The sequence below is a fragment of the Octopus bimaculoides genome, chromosome 1 (genome assembly GCF_046866305.1).
Source record: "Octopus bimaculoides isolate indiv1 chromosome 1, ASM4686630v1, whole genome shotgun sequence".
Classification (NCBI taxonomy): Eukaryota; Metazoa; Mollusca; class Cephalopoda; order Octopoda; family Octopodidae; genus Octopus; species Octopus bimaculoides.
The window spans coordinates 201,335,622-201,360,672 of NC_142928.1; the positions used below are offsets into that span (position 1 = coordinate 201,335,622).

A 25,051-nucleotide genomic window follows, 5' to 3' on the forward strand; every position below is an offset into this window, starting at 1 on the left:
GACATAACAGCCAAATCTATCAACCATGTTTAGAATATCAGTATCTGTGAAGGCACTGATTTTGCAAAGAGCCAGGAAGCTTATGGAAAAAGTAATTAATAGCAACAGAAGCAGTAGTAATACCAAAAGGCAATTATTATATCCAACTAAATGTGGATGTTGTGTTAGAACACCAAATACTGCGTTATTTATTGTGAGAGGACGTCTCATATGGATGCCTGGTGCATAAAAGCACTCATATTTATATTGTTAGCAGACAAGAACCGTCTGCTTGGGTGCTAGGACTGCCACACACTCACACAACAACAAAAACTGTACTTCTAGAAGGTCAGCTGTGCCACAAACAGGCCTCCTTTCAATTCCTGTCTACCAAATCCACTGAGAAGGCTTTGGCCAACCCAGGTCTATAACCATACTGCCACATCTTCTACAATAATATATATATAATATCATCATCATCATCATTTCACATCTGTCTTCGATGCTGGCAAGGCCGGAGAGCTGCCCAGGCACCAATTTTCTCTTTTGGTACAGTTTTTATGGCTGGATGCCCTTCCTTTAGAGAATTCCAACCACTTTAGAGAATGCACTGGGTGCTTTTTATGTGACACCATCACAGGTGCTGGTGCCACGTAAAAAGTGGGGTTGTCAAGTTACTTGCAGGACAAGGAATTTTAGTTGAGGGGGGGGAGTGAAACCAAAGGAAGTGGATGGGTGCCAGGGGAGAGGTTAGAGTATGATAGAGGGACAGGATAGTTGCCTTACTATTGGCTAAATATTGTAATTACTATTTCTATGCCGAATAATTTGAGCAGAATAAAAATGGTAAATTCTTACCTGTACTGATAGCAGGAATTGCAATTGACGTGTAAGACTTTGCTTCAAGAAATAACAAACAATTTTGAACAGCTCTTGAAAGGTGAAATATTTCATGGTTCCATCCATTACTCCAAACAGGTCCAACAGCATGAATGATAGTCTTGCATTTTAGTTTACCAGCTTTAGTTGACACTACTTCTCCAGGTTTCAGTTCAATCCTTCTTTGTTTCATAATTTCATTGGATTCAGCTTGAATTTCAAATCCACCTGCAAAGATATTTGCCTTCTTATGTTCCTGTTTAATACATATATTATAATATATCCATCATAAATGAATATATTCAGGTATGGAGGCAAGGTCTAGAATCGAAGGGCCTTAGGGTTAACCTAGCAAGAACCAAAGTCTTACTAAGTAGGAAGGCAGACAGATCACATTTCCCTTCAGGATCTGTAGAAAAGTCACAGGTAAAAACTCCATAAGATAAACCTGGTGTATGGACAAATAAGAGGTGCAGCAATATCAGAGGGAGGTTAACAGGGAAAATATCTTCTGTGTGTGGAAGATGCTCAGGTACAATAAACACTGAAAATGTACAGAAAAAAGACTGCATCAACTGCTAGGTGGGTAAGCTAGAGGCAGTAGATAGCTTCCATTATCTAGGTGACCAAGTTAGTAGCAGAGATGAATGCTCTGAGAGCATAGCAGCAAGAATAAGAATTGGCTGGGTAAAGTTCAGAGAGCTCCTACTTCTGCTGGCAACAAAGGGCCTCTCCCTCAGAGTGAAAGGCAGATTGTTTGATGCCTGTGTGCAAACTGCTATGCTACATGGCAGTGAAACATGGGCTGTGACAGCCGAGAACATGGGTAGGCTTGAAAGAAATGAAGCTGGTATGCTTCACTGGATATGCAATGTCAGTGTGCATGCATGACAGAGTGTAAGCATCTTCAAAGAAAAGTTAGGCATAAGAGGCATCAGATATGGTGTACAAGAGAGACGACTGCGCTGGTATGGTGTGCAAGGGAGACGACTGCGCTGGTATGGTGTACAAGGGAGACGACTGCGCTGGTATGGTGTGCAAGGGAGACGACTGCGCTGGTATGGTGTACAAGAGAGACGCTTGTGCTGGTATGGTCATGTGATGCATATGGCTGAGGACAGCTGTGTAAAAAAGTGCCAATCTCTAACTGTGGAGGGAACCTGTGATAGAGGTAGACCAAGGATGACATGGGATGAGGTGGTGAAGCATGATCTTTGAACTTTGGGCATCAAAGAAGTGATGACTATTGACTGAGACCTTTGGTGATATGCTGTTCTTGAGAAGACTCATCAAGCCAAGTGAAATCGCAGTCGTGACCAATGCTGGTGTCATGTAACTGGCACCAGTACTGATGGCACTTGAAAAGTACCTTTCAAGCGTTGGACCACATGGAGGCACTGATGAAGAACCGGGACCATTGGCATTATGCTATGCTTAAGAAGAAGACCCATCAAGCCAAGTAAAATTGCAGTCATGGCAGATACTGGTGTCATGCAAATGACACCCATGCTGGTTGCAAAAAAAAAAAAAGCACCCATTACACTCTCAGAGTGGTTGGTATTACGAAGGGTATCCAGCCATAGAAAACCATGCCAAATCAGACTGGAGTCTGGTGCAGCCTTCCAGCTTACCAGCCCTGGTCAAACCTTCCAACCCATGCCAGCATGGACAACAGACGTTAAATCATGATGATGATTAATATATTATTATAAATATATTTTACTATTCGTTGATTTATCCATTTACTCAGTTTTGCTTATTCTATGTTGTATGTTTTAATGAAGTTAAGCAAATGCAAATGTTCAATTCTCTCTCATATTATAGCCCTGATTATAATTATTATTATTGTTGTTGTTAATTTATTTATCTAATTAGCCCCAAGGTTTCGTTTTTTCCATGCTGTATGTTATAGTAAAGTTAGCAAATCCAATTTTAGAAAATTACTATTTTTAAATCTCATAACGTAAGATATTCAGCAACAGTACTTTTGAGTAAAGATTGTTTGCCAACATAACATGGCAGTCCTGGGGCTAAATTACAGCAATATTCATCCTAAACCAGGACTACCATGTTATGTTGGCAAACAATCTTTGCTACAAATCCAACTTTCTTCAATTCTGTTTACTGTTGCTCTAAACCTTGTAAATTCTTCATCTCTTCATTTGTTTTCTTACCTACTCTCTTACCCAAATCTTTTATTGTTTACTCTACCGTAGCCCTAATTCTTGAAAACTTCACCTCTCTCTTTTTCAGTTTTGTTATCCATGACATTTTCGCTTACCCAAACTATGTCTGTATTTTTGCTCTCCCATGCTGATTGTTAATTACTGGGTTTTGCTTTGCTGGTGGATATATCACATCACCTTTAGCTAGGGAATAGGGCATCCATAGTGTTTCATTGTTACCGGGCTACCTGTACCAGAAGTCTTTTTCCTCTAACACCTGCTGGATTCTTTCTCCTAGCGCCTCTAATGGTTACAGAACGCTCCCCCCACTTCCCTTCCCCTCCATCCCTATCTTGTGTCTATCTCCTAGTAAACGTAGTGATTATGAAGTGATGGTGAAGTGTATGAAGGTTGAAGCCTATTTGAATGTTTATGATGTCTGCCAAATGCACATGTGAACTTCCTTTTCAGATGCATAATGCTGCTGTCCCCCATCCCAGGGTCTCGTGGGGCAACCTGTTGAGGGCTACAGACAGGATCTGTGGATGTTGCAAAGTCCCCTCTCATAACATAGTGGTGGAACAATGTAGTTGACAGGGCCATTACAAAAAATAAACAGGCATGGAAGGACTGGAAGTGAAGTGGTAGCAGGGAAATGTATCAGATTGCCAGAAGGGAAGCTAGGAGACAGGTTTACTTAGCCAGAGGGGAAGAAGATAAGAAAAAGTCTGCCAATGTTCTGCAACGTGAGGACCAGAGACTTGAGGTGTTTCAAATTGCAAACCAGTGTGTGAGAAGAAATTGCAATATCATAGGAGAGAAAAGTGTCCACACAGATGATGGCTCACTTGCAATTTTAATGAGGCTGCAAAGAGAGAGACTTGGAGATGCCACTATGAAAGGTTGCTAAATGAAGAGAATGAATGGGAGAAAAAGAGTCTGCCAAATGTTGGCCCAACAGAGGGACCAGCTATCTGAATTAACAGTACCTTGGTAGATAAAGCAGCTATGGATACGAAGATAGGGGTCCCACCCCACCCAGCCTATCAGGAATCACTGCTTAGGTGCTTAAAATATCTGGCCGTGTAGTCACCCGTATAGTTGACCAAGTGATACACAAAGGAGCCATACCCAATGACTGGTGTAGCAGCATCATAGGCAACTGCTACAAAAATAAAGGTGATGCATTAGATAGGAAATTACATAAGTAGCAAATTGTTGGATCAGATAATGAAAATCACAGAGAGGTTCATAGCCCAACTAACTAGGGAGAGAGTTACTTTCGATGAGATGCAGTTTGGTTTTGTGCCAGGGAGAAGCACCATTGATGCTATATTTCTGGTAAGACAGCTGCAGGAGAAATACTTAGCCAAGGTTACACCTCTGTACTTGGTATTTGTTGACATGGAGAAAGCATTTGACAGGGTCCCCCGATCCATTATCTGGTGGTCAATGCAGAAGCTAGGGACAGATAAGTAGTTAGTGAGAGCTGTACAAGCCATATACAGGGATTTTATCAGTAAGGAGAGGATTGGCATAATGAGTAGAGCAATGAGTTCAGGGTACAAGTAGGGGCTCACCAAGGATCAGTCCTCAGCCCCCTCATATTCATCATAGTCCTCCAGGCAATAACAGAAAATTTCATGGCAGATTGTTCCTGGGAGCTCCTCTATGCTGATGACCTCGCACTAATTGCTGAGTCACTGCCAGAACTAGAGATGCAGTTTAGGGTGTGGAAGCAAGGTCTAGAATTGAAGGAACTTAGAGTCAATGTAGCAAAAACCGAAGTCTTAGCAAGTAGGAAAGCAGACAAATCACAAATCCCTTCAGGCAGATGACCCTACTCGATCTGTAGGAAATGTGTAGGTAGAAACTCCATAAGATGTACCTGGTGTAAGCTATGGACACATAAGAGGTGCAGCAATATCAAAGGAAGGTTAACTGGGAAGATAGTTCTTGTATGTGACAGATGCTCAGGAGCAATAAACACTGAAAATGTGCAGAGAACAACTTCTGCCACATTCCAGGAAGTAAAACTAGAAGTAGTTGATAGCTTCCATTACCTAAGTGACTAAGTCAGTAGTTGGGGGTGGATGCTCTGAGAGTGTAGCTGCGAGAATAAGAATAGGTTACGCGAAGTTCAGAGAGCTCCTACCTCTGCTGGAGGCAAAGGGCCTCTCACTCATTGTAAAGGTAGACTGTGTGATGCATGTGTGTGAACAACAATGCGACAAGACTGCTGAGGACATGCATAAGCTTGCAAGAAACGAAGCCAGTATGCTCCACTGGATGTGTAATGTCAATGTGAATACCCGTCAGAGTGTAAATACTCTGAGAGAAAGGATAGACATAAGAAGCATCAGTTGTGGTGTGCAAGAGAGACATCTGCGCTGGTTTGGACATGTGGCGAGAATGGACGAGGACAGCTGTGTGAAAAAGTGTCACACTCTAACAGTAGAGGGAACCTGCAGAAGAGGTAGACCCAGGAAGACCTGGGATGGGGTGGTGAAGCACGACCTTCGAACAGTGGGCCTCACAGAGGCAATGACAAGTGACTGAGACCTTTGGAGACATGCTGTGGTTGAGAAGACCCGGCAAGCCAAGTGAGACCATAACCATGGCCTATGCCAGTGCAGCATAACCGGCCCATTTATGAATACCCTTCAATCATTGGGCAATAAACTGCACTTACGAAGACCAGTTGAGTCAATTGAAGTCATTGTCATGTCTAATGACAGTCCTGCTTGATTGGCACCCGTGCCAGTGGCACATTAAAAGCACCATTCGAATGTGGTCGATGCCAGTACCGCCTGACTGGCCCTCATTCCAGTGGTACATATAAAGCACCCACTACAGTCTCAGAGTGGTTGGCATTAAGAAGGGCATCCAGCTGTAAAAATCTTGCCAAAACAGTCACAGATATCTGGTGCAGGCATCAGCCTGGCTGGCTCTTGTGGTACCGTCCTACCCATGCCAGCATGGAACACGGACGTTAAATGATGATGATGATGAAGATGATGATGATGATGATGAAGATGATATATCATCATCATCATCGTTTAACGTCCGCTTTCCATGCTAGCATGGGTTGGACGATTTGACTGAGGACTGGTGAAACCGGATGGCAACACCAGGCTCCAGTCTGATTTGGCAGAGTTTCTACAGCTGGATGCCCTTCCTAACGCCAACCACTCAGAGAGTGTAGTGGGTGCTTTTACGTGTCACCCGCACGAAAACGGCCACGCTCGAAATGGTGTCTTTTATGTGCCACCCGCACAAGCCAGTCCAGGGGCACTGGCAACGATATATATATATATATATATATATATATATATATAATATGTAGTGCAAAAATTATAAATAACATGATGATGAGGTAAAAAAAAAATAGTGTATCAACTTTATGCTTAGAGAGAATAGAAGTGTTTACCATTTTGAGCCTACTCTTTGACAGAAAGAATAGAAGAAGAGAGAGAAAAGGAGAAACATGCATCAGAGTGTCACTACAAGCTGAAATGACCAGAGGAGGAAGAGGTTGCTAAAGGTATGAGTGGCTCTAGTAACCTAGGGAGACATCTAGGAGAGGTGACTTGAGGTACGAGTGGCAAGGGAGATAACTATGAACCTGGCACGTGTATATGAGCACACGTGTGTGCATATATATTCTATGGATTTGTGAATGTGTAAGAGTATCTATGCATGTGTGTATGTATGTCTATACTTTCGGTTTATGTGTGTGTATAAGGCTATGTGATGTAACTGTGTGTGCAAGTGGGTGTATATAAAGCTATTAAGTGGATGTATACTCTGTGTGTGTTTGGGCGTGTATGTGTAGATGTGTGTGTGTGTCCCTGCTTTCTGTTTTTGTGTGAATGTTTACGAAGCTATCAGACATGACTCAGTTTGTGTGTGTGTGTGTTAAGCGTGTGAAACTGGATAGAGGTGTTTGGTGGAAGAGGGGTGAGGAAAGTGGTAGGTGTTGGGAAGTGGGGGTGTGTTATGATATAGTTGTTGTTATAAGTGTGAGGATGGGTAGCATGAGAGGTGGGTGGGTGCTAGTGGGGATGAAGGAGGAGGAGAAGGAGTGTGTGCGTGTAGATGTATGTAGATGCTGTTTGAATGTGTTGGTGGGTGTGTAGTGTTGGGTAATGAGTTCAAAGGTGTAGAGTAGGTGTGTGTGGGTGGGTGGGTAGATGTGTAGGGGACATTGGGAATGTAAGTGGTGGGAGGTGTGTATGTGAAGGAGGGGTTGAAATAAAAAGGGAAGGAGAATTTAGACTGTAAGAGACTTGACTACAGAGAGGGAGAATTATTTCCCGTTCCAGATGGAGACACGAGTCTGGGTGGCCTCTGTGCAAAGCCAGTTCGAATACAGTCAGATGTTGCAGGGAATGACCAATCAAAAAATAGTGACAAAAAATCATGGTGTCATTACAGAGCCTGATGATGTGAAGGTGTTTGGCAAACAGTCAGCCAGGCAGCAACCAGTCTGTCCAATGTATGAGGAATGGCAAAGAGAGAAGAGGATGCAGTAAATCAGATGACTGGAGGTGCCAGAGAAGGAATCAGTGATGGCAAGGAAGCAGTCATGGGCACCAGTGAAGATGGTGGTGCTAGAGAAGAAGGGACATGTATGGCAGTGTAAGGAAGAGCAAAGGGAGGAATTCCGACTGAGTGATGTGATAGGGGAAAGAGCAACGGGCCAGTAGGTTGTGGGTGCATTCGAAGGAAAGGGATGCTTTCCAAACCTGAACAACAATATTTCTTGAATTGTAGTTCAGGACTTGGCAAACATTTGCAGTTGATTATTGTAGGAGAGTTTAAGAGTGAAATGGAGAAAAAAAAAAAGGGGGAATAAGGATAAGAGGAAGAGTAACATGGCAAAGAATGATGGGTGTGAATGATAGAGAGGAGATAAGAGAGGGGAAAGTAGGATGAGCAACTACATAGAAGCATAAGAGAAACGAGTGGTATGGAATGAAGTGTAACAGAAGAAGAGACCAGCATTGCATCAGACAAAAATTTATTTAAATGGAATGTAAATGTTGATGACAACATTTATAATTATCCAGATTATATAACACGTTTAGTAACAGAGTGTCGTAAGCACCACTCTGGCCATTTTGGAGGCTAGAATATCATTTTCTTTGTCTCTACGTCTAGAATCTGAAAAAGTTGGAAAGAAGAACTGGTGAGGCTTGCAATAAGGTTGAAAATCCGACTGTAAATAATTGTACCTCGATGCTATTGACACAATGCTCTCTCACCCAAACTCAGACCAGAGAGTTTAGTAACACACCATCATAGACACACACGCTCAATCAATAACTTTGCTGTGGTCCCTGTATCATTTTTTGAGGTGTTAGGGCTCATTTGCTAATCATAACAATAATGGGCTATTATCTTACTATTTTGTCTTACTTACCTCTTAAAGATACTTACCTTGGTATATCAAAACACAAACAATCCCTTGGGGTGGGGTGGGGGTCTCTGTATGTTTTTTTAGGTATTATGGCTAAAATATGCAATGTGATACACGAATTTTGTTGTACCGGTATATTCTACAAAATGAGAAAGACGTAGTCATTGTTTCGTCTTTCAGATGCATACATAAATAAATAATTTTACATAGATGGAATGATTAGAGGAGGTCTTCACAGTCATTTTAAGTCCAAAATCAGCTTCCTAACTTCATTCCTTACCGAGATATTGCATTTTGAAAGTTGCAAAACTTTGTGTTTTCCCCAGTTTTTAAGTTGTGGCACTTATGATGGTCTGTTACTAAATGCCTCATAGGGACTGGTCAGTGATCAAGTGTCTCAACTCTATAAACGATTATTGTTAAACAAAGAGAAATCACCACCACCATAATTTCATGTCCATGGTTGGATGTCCTTCCTGTAGCCAAGTGTCACATGTTTCCCCATGGTCAGACATGTTTTTCATGGAAGACTGGAAATGACACAACATCACTCGTGTGATGGTGATGTTCATTTACAACCATCGTGTCCTGTCAGGACCTTGCTACTCCCCCTCCACACATATATACATATATATATTTATATGTATATATACACGATGAGCTTCTTTCAGTTTCTATCAACGAAATCCACTTCCAAGGCTTTGGCCAACCATTGACCTATAACAGAAGACACTTGTCCAAAATGCTATGAGTAGGATTGAACCTGAAACCACATGGTCAGGAAGTAAGCTTCTCAACCACACATGGATCTAAAAAGAAACATTAAACTATAAAAAATGGTATGACTAACCTTTCCGCACAATGGCTGCTGCAATTCCTCCCATGTGTTCCAGTCTGCCATTTGCAGCATTAACAATAGCATCGGTGTCCAGAGTCGTGATGTCACCTTCCCTCAACACTATTTCACAGTTTTTATACTTAAAATTAAGTATTTCTTCTGTTTCACTTCCTAAATCTGAATTTAATGATATTATACTCTCAGATTCATTCTGCATTTCATTCTTTCCTGCTTCACTTTCCTGTATATCTTGAGATCTAAATGTTCCATCTTTTGAGCTGATATCTTTTCGTAAATTTTGTAAATAGTCATAGACTTGCTGCCTTGAAATGATATTTTCTTCAAATGGTTCCCAGAATGGCTGAACATCCAACTCCACATTTTGCAGTATATGATCTCTGGTACAAACGTCCAGCACAACTAAATTATGGAAAAATAAAAAGATAAAATCATTTCGTTGGTGGGGGATTAGGGGTGAGCTAGGGAGTTCAGTGGGTCAAGACACAAAAGTATTTGAAGACAAAGTTATATGTAATTATTATAATACATTAGCAATTAGTAAAATATAATCAACATTTAAATGATACTAAGTAAACACAATCTCTATTAATTATAATAAATACAAGAAACATCAGAGGAATTGTGGTTTCAAATTTTGGCACAAGGCCAGCAATTTCAGGAGAGTGGCAAAGTCAATTACATCAATCCCAGTGCTCTACTGGTACTTATTTTATTGACCATAAACATCATTGAAATATTGAAACATTGCCATCATCATCATCATCATCATCATCATCATCAACATCATCATCATCATCATCATCATCACCACCACCACCACCACCTCCACCACCACCACCACCATCATCATCATTAAGGCAGAGAGCTGACAGAATTGTTAGCACACTGGGCGAAATGCTTAGCAGTATTTCGTCTGCTGCAACGTTCTGAGTTCAAATTCCGCTGAGGTCGACTTTGCCTTTCATCCTTTCGGGGTCGATAAATTAAGTACCAGTTGTGCACTGGTGTCAATGCAATCAACTAGCCCCTTCCGCCAAAACCCCAGGCCTTGTGCCTCTCATAGAAAGGGTTATCATTATGATCATTAGTATTATTGGTTTTCAAAGTAGAAGGACACGCCTTCAGGAGTTGTGAGTTTTGGCAAATTTTCACTGTTTTCGATATTTTGGTGGCCAAGCTGACTGGGCTTTTGCTGAGCTAAGTGGTTAGGCAAGACTTTGCCCTTTTAGGGGTGAATTTTTCATTTAAAAATTTTCAATTTCTCATTTTTGACTTTAAATTTTGTGTATCACACCCCTCTGCTGTTGAATAATGACAAAAAAGTTCCAATGTTAACTGTCTCCAACCACTTAAAAGGCAGAGAGGAGAATGACAAGAAATGCTCCAGCGGCGAGCTGGCAGAACCGTTAGCACGCCGGGCGAAATGCTTATTGGCATTTCGTCTGCCGTTACGTTCTGAGTTCAAATTCCGCCGAGGTTGACTTTGCCTTTCATCTTTTCGGGGTCGATAAATTAAGTACCAGTTACGCACTGGGGCGATGTAATCAACTTGATCCCTTTGTCTGTCCTTGTTTGTCCCCTCTATGTTTAGCCCCTTGCGGGCAATAAAGAAATAAGAAATGCTCCAGCAAGTGCCACACTGCAAACGACAGTCATAGCAATATTATAAACCGCTTTTCAAGTGATGACTTCCTTCCTCTCACAACAGCTCTTGTTTCTACACTGGAGAAGGATGAAGAGAGGAATAAGAACATTTGCACTGAGACTAGCACCACCACCACCACCACCACCACCACCTACAACAATAACAATAAACCAAAGAGTAACGGTTTTGCCTCTGCAGCGAAACAAACAAAAGAAGAACTAAAGTTCACAATAGGCGTAGGAGTGGCTGTATGGTAAGTAGCTTGCTTACCAACCACATGGTCCTGGGTTCAGTCCCACTGCGTGGCATCTTGGGCAAGTGTCTTCTACTATAGCCTCGGGCCGACCAAAGCCTTGTGAGTGGATTTGGTAGACGGAAACTGAAAGAAGCCCGTCGTATATATATATATATATATATATGTATGTGTGTATGTGTTTGTGTGTCTGTGTTTGTCCCCCCAACATCGCTTGACAACTGATGCTGGTGTGTTTATGTCCCCGTAACTTAGCGGTTCGGCAAAATAGATCGGTAGAATAAGTACTAGGCTTCTAAAGAATAAGTCCTGGGGTCGATTTGCTTGACTAAAGGCGGTGCTCCAGCATGGCCACAGTCAAAAGACTGAAACAAGTAAAAGAAAAGAAAGAAAGAAAGAAAAGAATTGAAGACAGAGAAAATGTAAAAGATTTGTTAAGGAAGGAAGGAAACAATGTCTTCCTGAACACACCACAAGAACTAATCAACGAAACTAATAGAAAGACAATCAGATACCAAAGTTTTCACACAGAACATAAAAAATTAGAAATTGCTTTAAGACCTATATGGTCTAAGAAAACCTATGTGCGCAAAGGAAAGAGTTTTGGCACTGTAGAAGTGCTCTTTCCAACTGATCAGGAGGCAAAGCAGCATTCCACAGAACCCCTAAAAACAGAAGAATTGCTGCTTGTGCTGACATACCTTGGTCGGTGCTTAACAAAAATAAAAATAGATGAAATTCCATCTGAATTGAATATATGCTGGCTGGTTGCAGCTGTCCTCTTAGATATAGAGGATAGTGCCACAATACTAGAAGTGCACAAGTTGCACCACCAAAACTGGTTGGGTATGCGCATGCAGCTGTTTGTTCAGAAGGAATAAAAGAGCATAAGTGCTGCACTCAACTCAATAAATTTGCCAGATGGCACGAGACTCTACATCGCCTTAGAGGGCAGAAGGCTCTGTGGGAGCGACAAACACTTAAAAATTGATTACCCCAAACACACAGAGCAGAGGCAAGCAGTGCAGCCAACATGAGTATCAGTGCTACCTCCACTACAGCAGGAGATGCAGTGGAAGGGGAAGGTTCCATTGGTCAGGCACTCCATCTGCTGTCAACAACTGCTGAATGGAGGCCTTGGCATGCTGTGGTTGCTGATGTGCAGACATGTGCTCAGGCTACGGTACCTCAAGTGTTTCCGGGATGGTGAGCAGGTGCGGTTATCGTTTGTCAGACTCGCCTTTCCAGTTTGTTGAAAGGTGGATGTGAGTGGTGAGAGTGGTGTCAGTAAACGGGCCTACCCTGATCAGATGCTTGTAATTGGAGGAGAGGATTATATATTGTTAATTTTCCCCCTCTCCATTTTGTTAAAGCTGTTTACATGCGAAACCCCCAGAACAACACACGCTCGCATACATACGCACATTCTTTGTTTTGTCTTGTATTTTCCATAATGTTTTTCTTAACATAAACCTTTTTTGGTTAATAAAGATATCATTATCATATAATAATAATAATAATAATAATAATAATAATAATAATAATAATTCTTTTATTGGCCACAAGGGCTCACATACAAAACATTAAAAGACATGCAACAACATAAAAGACAAAAACAGGATGATACAATCGGTTTTCATGTGTATACAATGTATTAACAAAAAAGTGGAACAAATTAAACTTCTAATAGGGGAGGCACTTTAAGGTCCTCATGGAAAAACCCACAAAAGCCATGGGTGCCTGAACAACAGAGCAAGAGCCCTTCTCCCTTTTTGCTTTTTTACAGGTGCACGCTCAGAAGTGGTCCTTTCACAATGGTCATTCTTCCAACATTCAACCACCTTTCAACAAATTTGCTACAAGGCAACACTTCCCTCTCCACCCTCAACTTCCTTTTCAAATGAAAAATAATGATAATAATAATAATAATAATAATAATAATAATAATAATAATAATAATAATGATAATAATAATAATAATAATAACACCGGGGAAGTTTAACATGTGAGTACGATAAATCACTGCTCCGAAACTTATCCAAAAACATCGGAAATAAAGACATCGCATGGAGCCCAAATATAGCTGACAAAGGGTTGGACTATACCCGAGTAAGTAATACTCATTGAAATTTATTCCTATTTTTCCAAATATAATGATGTATTTTAACTTGATACCTCCACTACCCGCACAGCGATCGTAAACACACGTGTTACATCAAAATCAGACCATCTTCGAACCCCAAAACACCATGTACAAAAAAATTACAAACATATTAAATAACACCGGTATTATTTCACCCAAGAATAACAACCGAGAAGTACGTACTGTAAGCTTGTTAAGAAAAAAATACGAAGATATGAACGTGCAAAACAATCTGACAACAGAAATAAACGAACCGGTACCCTACGAAAACGACGACCGTCAAAATAAAGGGCCGGACGTTGTTCCTCATGTCCCGCAAACAAAACCAAAACGGCATAAATGGACACGTGAGGAACACATTTCGATCCTACACGCCTATTTCACAGCAGTACTCTACCCAAAAAACGAAAACGCAACAACACATACATATAAAACATGGAAGAAAAATAATGTAAATATAGACCTCGATAAAACAATGAACCCTAACAAACTAGCTAACATAAGAAGATATATTCTAAAAGCAAAAAAAATATCAGAAATAGAAATAGAGCAATTGAAAGAAAAAATACATCAGGAAAATCTAGATAGTAGTCACACAGCAATGCCAAATAATAATATAAACACTGAGATAGCAAAACACGAGGACAAACGTAACATGCCCGGCAAAAACGAAGTAAACAAAAAACAACAAACCCAGACCGTAGAGATGTATAATAGTGTACAAAAAGCACCAATCCAGAACACCACAGACAAACATATGAATGAAAAGGAAGGCAAAACAAATATAAAGCCTGGAAATAACGAAAGGAAACCTAATAATTACGATACTATGAAAATGAAAATAACCGAAGAACTGAAAACCACAGATCTTAGAATGGACCACAGATTATATCTCCCAAAAATCAAAATAGACAATAAAACAACATCAATAATAAATAGCATAAACCTGGCCGTCACGGAACTAACAACCACAGAAACAACAGGCAATATCACTGAGCTAAATGACATGATATATGCGGCAGCCACTGCAGCCACAAAAGAAGCAGGATACTCACTCAAACCCATCCGAACAGGAGTTCTACCACCCAAACAGACCTTGTGGATAAATAACATCCAGAACAAAATTAAAAAAAAGAGAAAAGATTTATCGATTCTCAACGAAATTAGTAAACAATCAACACTACTAAGTAACAAGAAGAAAACAAAAATACTGTACAAATACAGCATTACAGAAAAAGACTTACCTGAGGCAAAAGAAAAACTAAAGCAAGACATCCTTGCCAAAGCACAGAGGATCCGCCGGTATGAGAAACGCCAACGTTTCTTTGAACAAAACAAACAGTTCAAATCCAACCCCAAAAAACTCTACCAAGAACTGGGTAAAAATAAAATAGACATTACTTCAGCACCAACAGCAGAAGAACTAGAGAAATTCTGGAAACAAATATGGTCGGTGAAGCAACAACCCCAAAAAAGGACCATTAAAACAACGAACTTAGCACCTGAGCAACTCTGGGCCCCTATAACAACTGAAGAGGTCACCCAGACACTGCAAAGACTAAGCAACTGGAAAGCACCTGGACACGACAAGATCCCCAATTTCTGGTTAAAACACCTGCCAGCAAACTTTAACAACATAATAGCAGATCCAGAAACAATGCCTGAATGGCTCACAAAAGGGAAAACCATCTTAATCCCCGAAACCACAAAACTATAGACCTATAACCTGTCTCCCTACGATCTACAAAGCCTTTACTGCAATAATATCGCAGAAAGTGAGTAAACACCTGGAAAATAACAACCTGTTTCCAGAAGAGCAGAAGGGATGCTGCAAGGGCTCATACGGCTGTAAAGATCAATTATTGATCAATAAAGCCATAACTGAAGACAGCCGCAGAAAGAAGAAAGGCCTCAGTATGGCCTGGGTGGACTACCAAAAGGCTTTCGACAGTGTTCCCCACACGTGGATTCTGGAAACACTAGCCATAAACAAGGTGGCACCAATTATCATAAAATACATAGAGCACTCAATGAACAAATGGCAGACAGTGCTACAGCTCCAAACAAAAGAGGGACTTGTGAAAACGAAAGCCATCCCCATTAGAAGAGGAATATTCCAGGGAGACACGCTCTCTCCACTCCTGTTCTGCCTGGCACTCACACCTCTAACAGAATTGCTAAATAGAACTGGATGCGGTTACAAATGCTATGGAAAAACAGTCAGCCACCTTCTATATATGGATGACCTAAAATTATATGCAAAAAACGACAAAGAGCTAGAAACACTACTACAGACAGTACACGGCTTTACCAAGGAAATAGAAATGAAATTCGGATTAGAAAAATGTGCCAAAGCAACCCTGAAAAGAGGAAAATTAGTTAAAAGTAGCAATATAACACTAGATAAAGCCAATGAAATAAGAGAACTAGACGAAAGCCAACCATATAAGTATTTAGGAGTCAATGAACTAGATAGGATACAACATACACAAATGAAAGAAAAAATAAAGAAAGAGTACTACAGACGAGTTAGATCAATACTAAAAACAGAGCTCAATGCTAAAAACAAGATAATGGGTATCAACACTTTAGCTGTCCCAGTTATAAGCTACAGCTACAACATCCTTAACTGGACACTAAACGAACTATGTAAAATAGACAGGAAAACAAGAAAAATAATGACAGGATATAGGATGCACCACCCAAAATCTGACATAGAAAGGCTATATATACAACGCACAGAAGGTGGCAGGGGTCTTATACAGCTAGAAAACTATTATAAAATAACCACCATAGGACTGCAAAAATACCTACTCCAGAAGCAAGGGAAACTAATACAAATAGCCACAAAACACGAGCAAAACAAAAAACTGTTTTCAGTATTTAAGGAAGCTGACAAATACAAACAAGAAATCAATCTACCTAACAAATACGAAGAAGAAGAAGAAGAAGAAACAACAAAAGCTATAAAACAAATGAAATCCAAACTAAAACTAGAACAGCAACGGACCATGATAAAACGATGGCAAGAAAAGCCCCTACATGGTAAATACTGGGCTAAACTAAATGCGAAAGAAATAGACAGAGAAAAATCCCAGCGATGGCTGAGAAGCTCAGGACTCAAAGCAGAGACTGAAGGATTTTTAATTGCTGCACAAGACCAAAGCCTCCCCACCAGAAATTACCAAAAACACATAATGAAAAGAAATATAACAAGTAACTGTAGAATATGTGGAGATCGACAAGAAACAATAAATCATATTATCTCTGGCTGCCCAGTCCTGGCTAAGAAAGAATATATTCACAGACACGACAGAGCTGGGACCTATATACACTGGAAGCTATGCCAACATTATGGAATAGCAACAGAAAAAAGATGGTATAAACACACGCCAGAAAAGGTCACAGAAAACGAGAAAGCAACCATACTCTGGGATATGCCAATACACACAGATAGAGAAATTAAGGCAAATAGACCAGATATAGTTGTCAAAGATCATGAAGGAAAAAAATGCCTTCTAATTGATGTTTCAATACCAGCAGATGACAACGTTTCTCTAAAAGAAATGGAAAAACTTTCAAAATACAAAGACCTGGAAATAGAGATAACTCGAATGTGGAATCTAAAAACAGAAACAATTCCTATCATAGTAGGTGCCTTAGGTATAATAAAAAAATATTCAGACAAATACATAACAAAAACACCAGGACTTACAAATATATATAACATACAGAAAATTGCACTACTGGGTACTGCACACATTCTACGCAAAACACTTTCAATACAGTAAACATAAGAGCACCACAGCAAACCACAGCACATACCCAAGGCGCACAGAGCTGCGCTCGGTAGTGAAGTGAAAGCACGTTATAAAAATAAAACTACTGAATAATAATAATAATAATAATGATAATAATAATAATAATGATAATAATAATGATAATAATAATAATAATGATAATAATAATAATAATAATAATAATAATAATGGGCATGCAAGAAACAAAAGTGGTATAGTGGAAGAGAAGGATAATGGTTTGCAAAGATATAATACCATGAACTGTGAAAGAATCGAGATCAGTGAATTCTCATACAATGAAGATCAATTAATAACAGACAGAATTGTGGATCAATTAAATACAGAAGGGAGAGAATTTATGTACGACTTTAAGGTTAACCAATGGAGAACTAAATCAAGAGACGAATAAAGTCAATAATGTATTGAGACACATTGAAACAAAGAACATCACACAAAGAAATAATTTCGTCAAGTAGGATTGTGGTAGAAAGGACAGGAATGAGAAGAGAAGAGCGATGGACAGAAGAGGAAATAAACAACTGTGGTGGAAAAGGAGAATTTCTGAAGATATAAACTCCTTGAACAGTGTCAATACTTGTCAGGAAAAGAAATGGAGAACTTAAGAATGAATGGAAATTCGAAAAAGTTAGGAAGAAGTATGGCGTAGATACAAAAGGCCTGAATGTTGTAAGTGAAGAACCGAAGCAGCGCATACTTGCCAAAAAAAAGCAAAGCTAAGTATGAGAAACAGATTAAGCAATACTGGCAAAACAAGTTGTTTAGAACCGACCCAAAAAGATTTCATCAAGAGATTAATGATGATAAAGAACGTGAAAGATTAGTCCCTGATGCTGAAGAAAGCCGACAGTTCTGGGATAAGATATGGAGTAAGCAAGAACAACATAATACTGCAGCTGAATGACTCTGGGGCCTGAAACAAATAGCTTCTTATCCTCAGCAAGAGGCTAACCACTTCACAGAAGACAGTATCAGAAAAAAGATAAGTAACTGATGGGGTACAGGGATTTTGGATAAAAAAAATTGAGTAGTTGCCATAAATTGATTGCAGAGCATTGAATGATGGAGAAGAAATACCAGACTGGTTGACAAAAGGAAGAATGGTTGATGTGCATCAAAAGGATGCATCAAAAGGAAATGCTGCTGACAAATTACAGGCCAATTTCTTGCTTCTCATTAACATGGAATTTAACTGTGAGGAGGAATTGCAGCAGAACTGTACAAATTTCTTGATGAAAACGATATATTACGGATGGAACAAAAAAAGGCTGCAGAAGGAGATGCAGAGATACGAAAGGTCAACTATTGATAGATAAAATGGTAATGCAAGATTGTAAAAGAAGGAGAACAAATCTGGGAATGGTAGGGATTGACTATTGCAAAGTTTATGATACGATTCCACATTTGTAGATCATCGAGTGCTTAAATCTGTTTGGAATTGCAAAGAATATAATGTGTTTCCAGAAGAGAAATATAGTGGGATGGAAGACTGAACAAACATTTTACGGAAAAAGCTTGGGCACCCTGGGTATCAGAAGAGGGCTTTTCCAAGGTGACAGCCTATCTCCATTGCTTTTTGTTCCCTGCATGATATTCCTAACCTTGGTACTCAGGAAAATGAACCTGGGGTACCAACTAAAGGGAAAATCCCAAACAATCAACCACTTTGTCTTCATGGATGATTTGAAACTGTATGACAAAGAGGAGACACAAGTGAGTTCCTTGGTCAACATGTTCCACTGTTTTAGTGCTGATATTAGAATGGAATTTGGACTCAACAAGTGCAGAATAATCTACCTAAAAGAGGCAAGATACAGTCCCTGGCAGGGATAGAATTACCGAATAGAGGTGATGCATTAGATACAAATAATTACATAGGTATCAAGTTACTGGATCAGGTAATGAAAGTCACGGAGCGGGTCACAGCCCAGCTAATTAGAGAGAGAGAGTCAGTCAAGATGAGATGCAGTTTGGGTTTGTGGTAGGGAAAAGCACCACTGATGCTATATTTCTGGTAAGACAGCTGCAGGAGAAATACCTAGCCAAAAATAAACCTCTGTACCTAGCATTCGTTGACATGGAGAAAGCCTTCGACAGGGTCCCCCAATCCCTTATCTGGTGGCCAATGCGGAAACTAGGGATAGACGAATAGTCAGTGAGACCTGTACAAGCCATATACAGGGATGCTGTCAATAAAGTGGGGGTTGGCAACGAGTACAGTCAAGAATTCCAGGTAGAAGTTCACCAAGGATCAGTCCTCAGCCACCTCCTATTCATCATAGTCCTCCAGGCAATAACAGAGGAATTCAAGACAGGATGATCTTGCTCTAATAGCCGTGTCACTGCCAGAACTAGAGGAGAAGTTTGAGGTGTGGAAGCAAGGTCTAGAACCGAAGGGCCGTAGAGTCAATCTAGCAAAAACCAAAATCTTAATAAGTAGGAAGGCAGACAAACCACAAATCCCTTCAGGTAGATGGCCCTGCTCAATCTGTAGAAAAGGCATAGGTAGAAACCCCATAAGATGTACCCAGTGTAAGCTATGGACACATAAGAGGTGCAGCAACATCAGAGGAAGGCTAACTGGGAAGATAGTTTTTGTGTGTGGCAGATGCTCAGGAGCAATAAACACTGGAAATGTGCAGAGAACAATTTCTGCCACATTCCACGGAGAAAAAATACAAGTAATTGATAACTTTTGTTACCTAGGTGACCAAGTCAGTAGCTGGGGTGGATGCTCTGAAAGTGTAGCTGCTAGAATAAGAATAGCCTGGGCAAAGTTCAGAGAGCTCCTACTTCTGTTGGTGACAAAGGGCCTCTCGCTCAGAGTAAAAGGTAGACTATATGATACATGTGCATGAACAGCCATGCTTCATGGCAGTGAAACATGGGCCGTGACTGCTGAGGACATGCATAAGCTTGCAAGGAATGAAGCCAGTATGCTCTGCTGGATGTGTAATGTCAGTGTGCATACTCGACAGAGTGTAAGCGCCCTGAGAGAAAAGTTGGACTTAAGAAGCATCAGATGTGGAGTGCAAGAGAGACAACTGCACTGGTATGGTCATGTGTTGTGAATGGATGAGGACAGCTGTGTGAAGAAGTATCACACCCTAGCAGTTGAGGGAACCTGTGGTAGAGGTAGACCCAGGAAGACCTGGGATAAGGTGGTAAAGCACAACCTTCGAGCATTGGGCCTCATCAATGCAATGACAAGTGACCAAGACCTTTGGTGATATGCTGTGCTTGAGAAGACCCAGCAAGCCAGTGCAGCATAACCAGCCCATTTAAGAGTACTCCTCAATCAGTGGGTAATAAACTGTGCTTGCGAAAACCTGTTGAGGCAAGTGAAATTGTTGTCGTGGTCGTTGCCAGTACTGCCTGACCTGGTCCTCGTGCTGGTGACATATAAAAAGCACCCACTACACTCTTGGATTGGTTAACGTTAAGAAGAGCATTCAGCTGTAGATTAAAATAAAGAGAGGGAAAATAAAATTACTTACCAAATGCCTCTTTAAAACTTACAATGTAAGTACCATTGGTTTCTTGTTGTATTGAAGAAATATCTCCACCAGAACTTTTTTTTCTGTCTCCAAAATAGCTTCCAAGACTCTCAGAGCTGACATTTGAAGAAACGTTTTTCACTTGAACACTGTTTATTTCCTCAATTGTATCCACTTTCAGTGGATTTCCATTCAAGGGGTTTTTTTGGCACATCTTCTGAACGTACTCAAAATCTGCAATGAATACAGGGAATGGAAATAAATGAAATTTTGGTAAAAGAATCAAATTGAAGTCAATTTACTGACATTTTAGCACATTTTACATTTAAATGATTTTGAGAATTCTACAAATTTAGAGATTTCAGCATTAAAATGCAGTTCCAATAATTTAATAACTCCATATAGGCACAGGTGTGGCTGTGTGGTAAGAAGGTTGCTTCCCAGCCATATGGTTTTCAGTTCAATCCCACTGTGTAGCACTTTGAACAAATGTATTCCACTATAGCCTTAGGTTGAACAAAGCCTTATGAGTAGATTTGGTAGACGAAGACTGAAAGAAGCCATCTGTCTGTATGTTACTGTCTCCATGCCTTGGCCTCACATGCTTGTTGTAAACAAGTGTCCCTGTCATACAAGCAGTGTCCTTCATTTCCAGTCTTCCTTAAAACATGTCTGGTCACTGGGAAACATTACCTTACTTGGAAATAGGTGAGGGTTGGCAACAAGAAGGGCATCCAGCTGTAGAAAATCCAACTCATCAAATTTTGTCCAACCCATGCAAGCATGGAAAGCGGACATCAAAACAGTGATGATGATCATGGTGATGGTGATGGTGATAAAGCAACAAAGAAATGAAGAAATGTTTGATTATATTCTGACATAAATTAGCAACTATTTAATTAGGAGAGATAAATGGCATGGTTTTGTGCAGCACTGTGCAGGACCTTTCAGCAAAATAAGCATATGCCTAGGGCATCAAGGGAAGGAGAGAGCACCACAGAAATGGTAAATGGTTTACAGTGAAAAAGAAATTGTTTGAAACTTGCCAAAATAATATTCAGGATGCCTTATCTCTACTAAGTGGAGAAACAAATGTGTTACATAAGATTAATTTTGAGGATCTGATCAAAGATTTTGAAATTGAAAAAAAGTGGGAGAAAACTTTTCAAATATAAATATAGTGGAAGTATACAAAAATAAACATTTTCCATCTTACCGTTAATTTTGTTTCATTTTGAAAAATAAAAATTTATCTTATGGTTTATTATCATTTATATTTTAAATTATATATATATGTATATATAAGTAAAAAGTTCGTTATAGGGAAGTATAAGATAAAATCTTATATAAAACACTACAAACAATTATAAAAATAGAGAAGAGATGTTAAAAGTTTGAATTAGAATTTAATATCCACATACGACCGTTTCAAATGGCAATACAAATATGCAAGAAAAAACATTAATTATAATAATAATAATTAAAGTAGTTATGTATTACCATTGTCGTCAGTGTAAAAAAATTGAAAGGGAAACATCAAAAAAAGTATTACCAAAAAAACTCTAGAAAGGAAAATATATATCTGTTGGCCAGATTAGTTTATAGTTTATTACACAGACTTGAAAATACATTAACATGTCCCTGTTTCTCTTCCTTTTTTTCCCCCCTTTTACAAGTTATTTGCAAATATTCGGTCAGCTTGTCAGACATAGCCTCTTTGTTTTTCCTTCTAGAGTTTTTTTATAATACCTTTTTTGATGTTTTCCTTTAATTTTTTACACTGACAAGAATGGTAATACATAACTATTTTAGTTATTATTATTATAATTAATGTCTTTTCTTGCATATTTGTATTGCTATTTGAAATGGTTGTATGTGGATATTAAATTCTAATTTGAACTTTTAACATCTCTTCTACATAACAAACTTTTTACTTGTTATTTTCATATTTTAATTGCTTGCTTTAGCAGGCTATCATTTTGATATGATGAATATTCATTAGAAATATTTCTTTTGGGACTCCCCAAAAAGTTTGAATTGTTCTACTTGAACTGATTCCTTCTCTCTCTCTCTCTCTCTCTCTCTCTCTCTCTCTCTCTCTCTCTCTCTCTCACACACACACACACACACACACATATATGGCTGAAAAATTTCGTTATAGGTATAAATATACCATAAACAAGAATTTAAAAAATGGAGGAAAAAAGATGTTGAATCAAAATTAGATTTAATAATGCAAAACTGGATTCAATACATACACACATTTCGAAAGACAATACAAATATGTAAGAAAAAAAAATTATAATCATAGTAATTATAATTAAATTTATGCATTGTCATTCTCATCAGTGTGAGGAATTTTTGGAAGAACATCAAAAAAGGGTCTAATAAAATAAAATAAAATAAGGGGGAATGCACATGGGGTAATAGGGAGAAATCGGATATTTATGAACAAGTTGTAAAAGGGAATAATAATAATAATAATAATAGTGAGAGAGACGAAAAAGAAAAAGAAAGACATATCAATGTGTATGCAAGTCTATATGTGCAGTAAAACTATAACATAAAAATAAAAATCTAACGGATATGTTTAAAGAAATAGTAACAGGTTGAGATGAAGTATAATGTACAGAAAGCCACGTGTATAAAGCAGAACATAATGCAACAGGTTCACTTATTTGTATTGTCTTTTGAAAAGTATGTTTGTATTGAATCCAATTTTGTATTAAATCTAATTTTGATTCAACATTTTTTTCCCTCCATTTTGTTATACTTGTTTATGGTATATTTAAACCTATGACGAAATTTTTCAACTACTATTTTCATATTCTTATTACTTGCTCTGGCTGTTTTTTATGAATAGAAATCAGTTTGAATTGTTCTTTTTGAACTTATTTTTTCTCATACATGTGTGTGTGTGTATGAGCAGGTACCCAAAAGTTACCAGAAATATTCCTTGTGAGACAAGTCCATTGTAATTCAGGCTGCTGCCACCAGAAGCCACTTGATACTACCCTCTGTCTGTCGACTGGTGGCATTGAGTGATGTTGTACTGCTATGTAGTATTTCTTTTTTTCTTTTTGCAGTGCTTCCCCCTGTTTGTCAATGAAGGAACAGCATGCTTCCATGAAATTCTGTTTTCTGATGGGGAAAATAGCAGCCCAAACAGTTGTCTTCAAACAGCTTACAAGGAAGCTGCCATGAGCAAAACACAAATTTATGAGTGGGTTTCACAATTTAGGAATGGTCACTTGTCACTTGAAGGCCAACTCATTCAGGGTGACCATCAACCTCCTGAACAAATGAAAACATCAAGAAAATTCATGAACTGATCTTGGAGGACCATCACCACACAATTGACGAACTTGTTATGCCCTGGGGCTTCTGCCAGCAGATTTTGAGTGAGGAATTGTGAGTGAAAAGAGTTGCAGTAAAATTTGTGCCTCAGTTGCTCACAGAAGATCAAAAGCAGTCAGGACTGGATGCATGTCGTGAACTGAAATAACCCTTGGAAGTTGGTCCAGACGTTTTTTTCAAAGGTCATCACTGGTGATGAAAGCTGGTGCTACACTTACAACCCGGAAACAAAGCAGCAATCAAGTCACTGGAAGTATTCGATGTCACCATGCCTTCAAGGAGTACATCAAGTGAAGTCCAATGTCAAGGATTTGTTTTATTGATAAGAAAGGAATTGTCCCCACAAATTTTGTTTCTCTTGCTTAAACTGTTAACCAAACTTGGCAGTTCTGAACTAACGGTGAGACAAAAACGCCCTGACCAGTGGCAAAGCGGAGAGTGGTGGTTTCATCATGACAATGTGCCAGCACACAATGCCATGAATGTGAGACAGTTTTTGACCAAAAACGGAATAACCCCACTTACCCACCCTTCCTATTCACTGGATCTTGCTCTCTGCAACTTCTTTTCTTTCCTACAAATGAAAAAAGTCCTTAAGGGAAACACTTTGCAGATGTGGAACAGGTAAAGAAAAAACGTTGGAGGCGTTAAAAGGTATAACTTTGCAAGAGTTCCAGGATTGCTTCGAATAATGGAAAACGTGTCTGGACCGATGCTTTGCTTCAAATGGAGAATACTTTGATGGTGATAAAAGTATAAACATGTAAAACGAAGTGAACAAATGCATTAGTTTAACGCTCGGGTAGTGAGAAAGTCTTTTACGTTTCGAGCCTATGCTCTTCGACAGAAAGGAACACAGAAACAAACAGGGACTGAGAATAGAAAAAGGTTTAATATTGCAAAATTCCAGTTTCTCCCCCCCCCCCCCCCACACCTCGTATTTACATATATATTGTATCCGGAAAATTTGCTTCAGGATTCTTTGGCTGCAGTGGAAACTTTGCCGCAAAACAAAAGATGAATTGCTTCCCTTG

The 25,051-nt window shown here is 39.3% G+C and overlaps 1 protein-coding gene across 4 annotated transcripts in view; it reads right to left on the bottom strand.

Moving 5' to 3' along the window:
- Positions 1-25,051, bottom strand: part of LOC106880777 (uncharacterized) — a 52,493-nt gene that overhangs the window by 8,535 nt on the left and 18,907 nt on the right. For all 4 annotated transcript variants that reach the window (XM_089339347.1, XM_089339412.1, XM_089339468.1 and 1 more), the window contains 3 exons: positions 20,661-20,894; positions 9,296-9,703; positions 838-1,086 (listed from right to left, as the gene is read on the bottom strand). In XM_089339347.1, the coding sequence (XP_089195473.1) occupies positions 838-1,086; positions 9,296-9,703; positions 20,661-20,894 (891 nt within the window). The remainder of the gene's footprint in view (positions 1-837; positions 1,087-9,295; positions 9,704-20,660; positions 20,895-25,051) is intronic.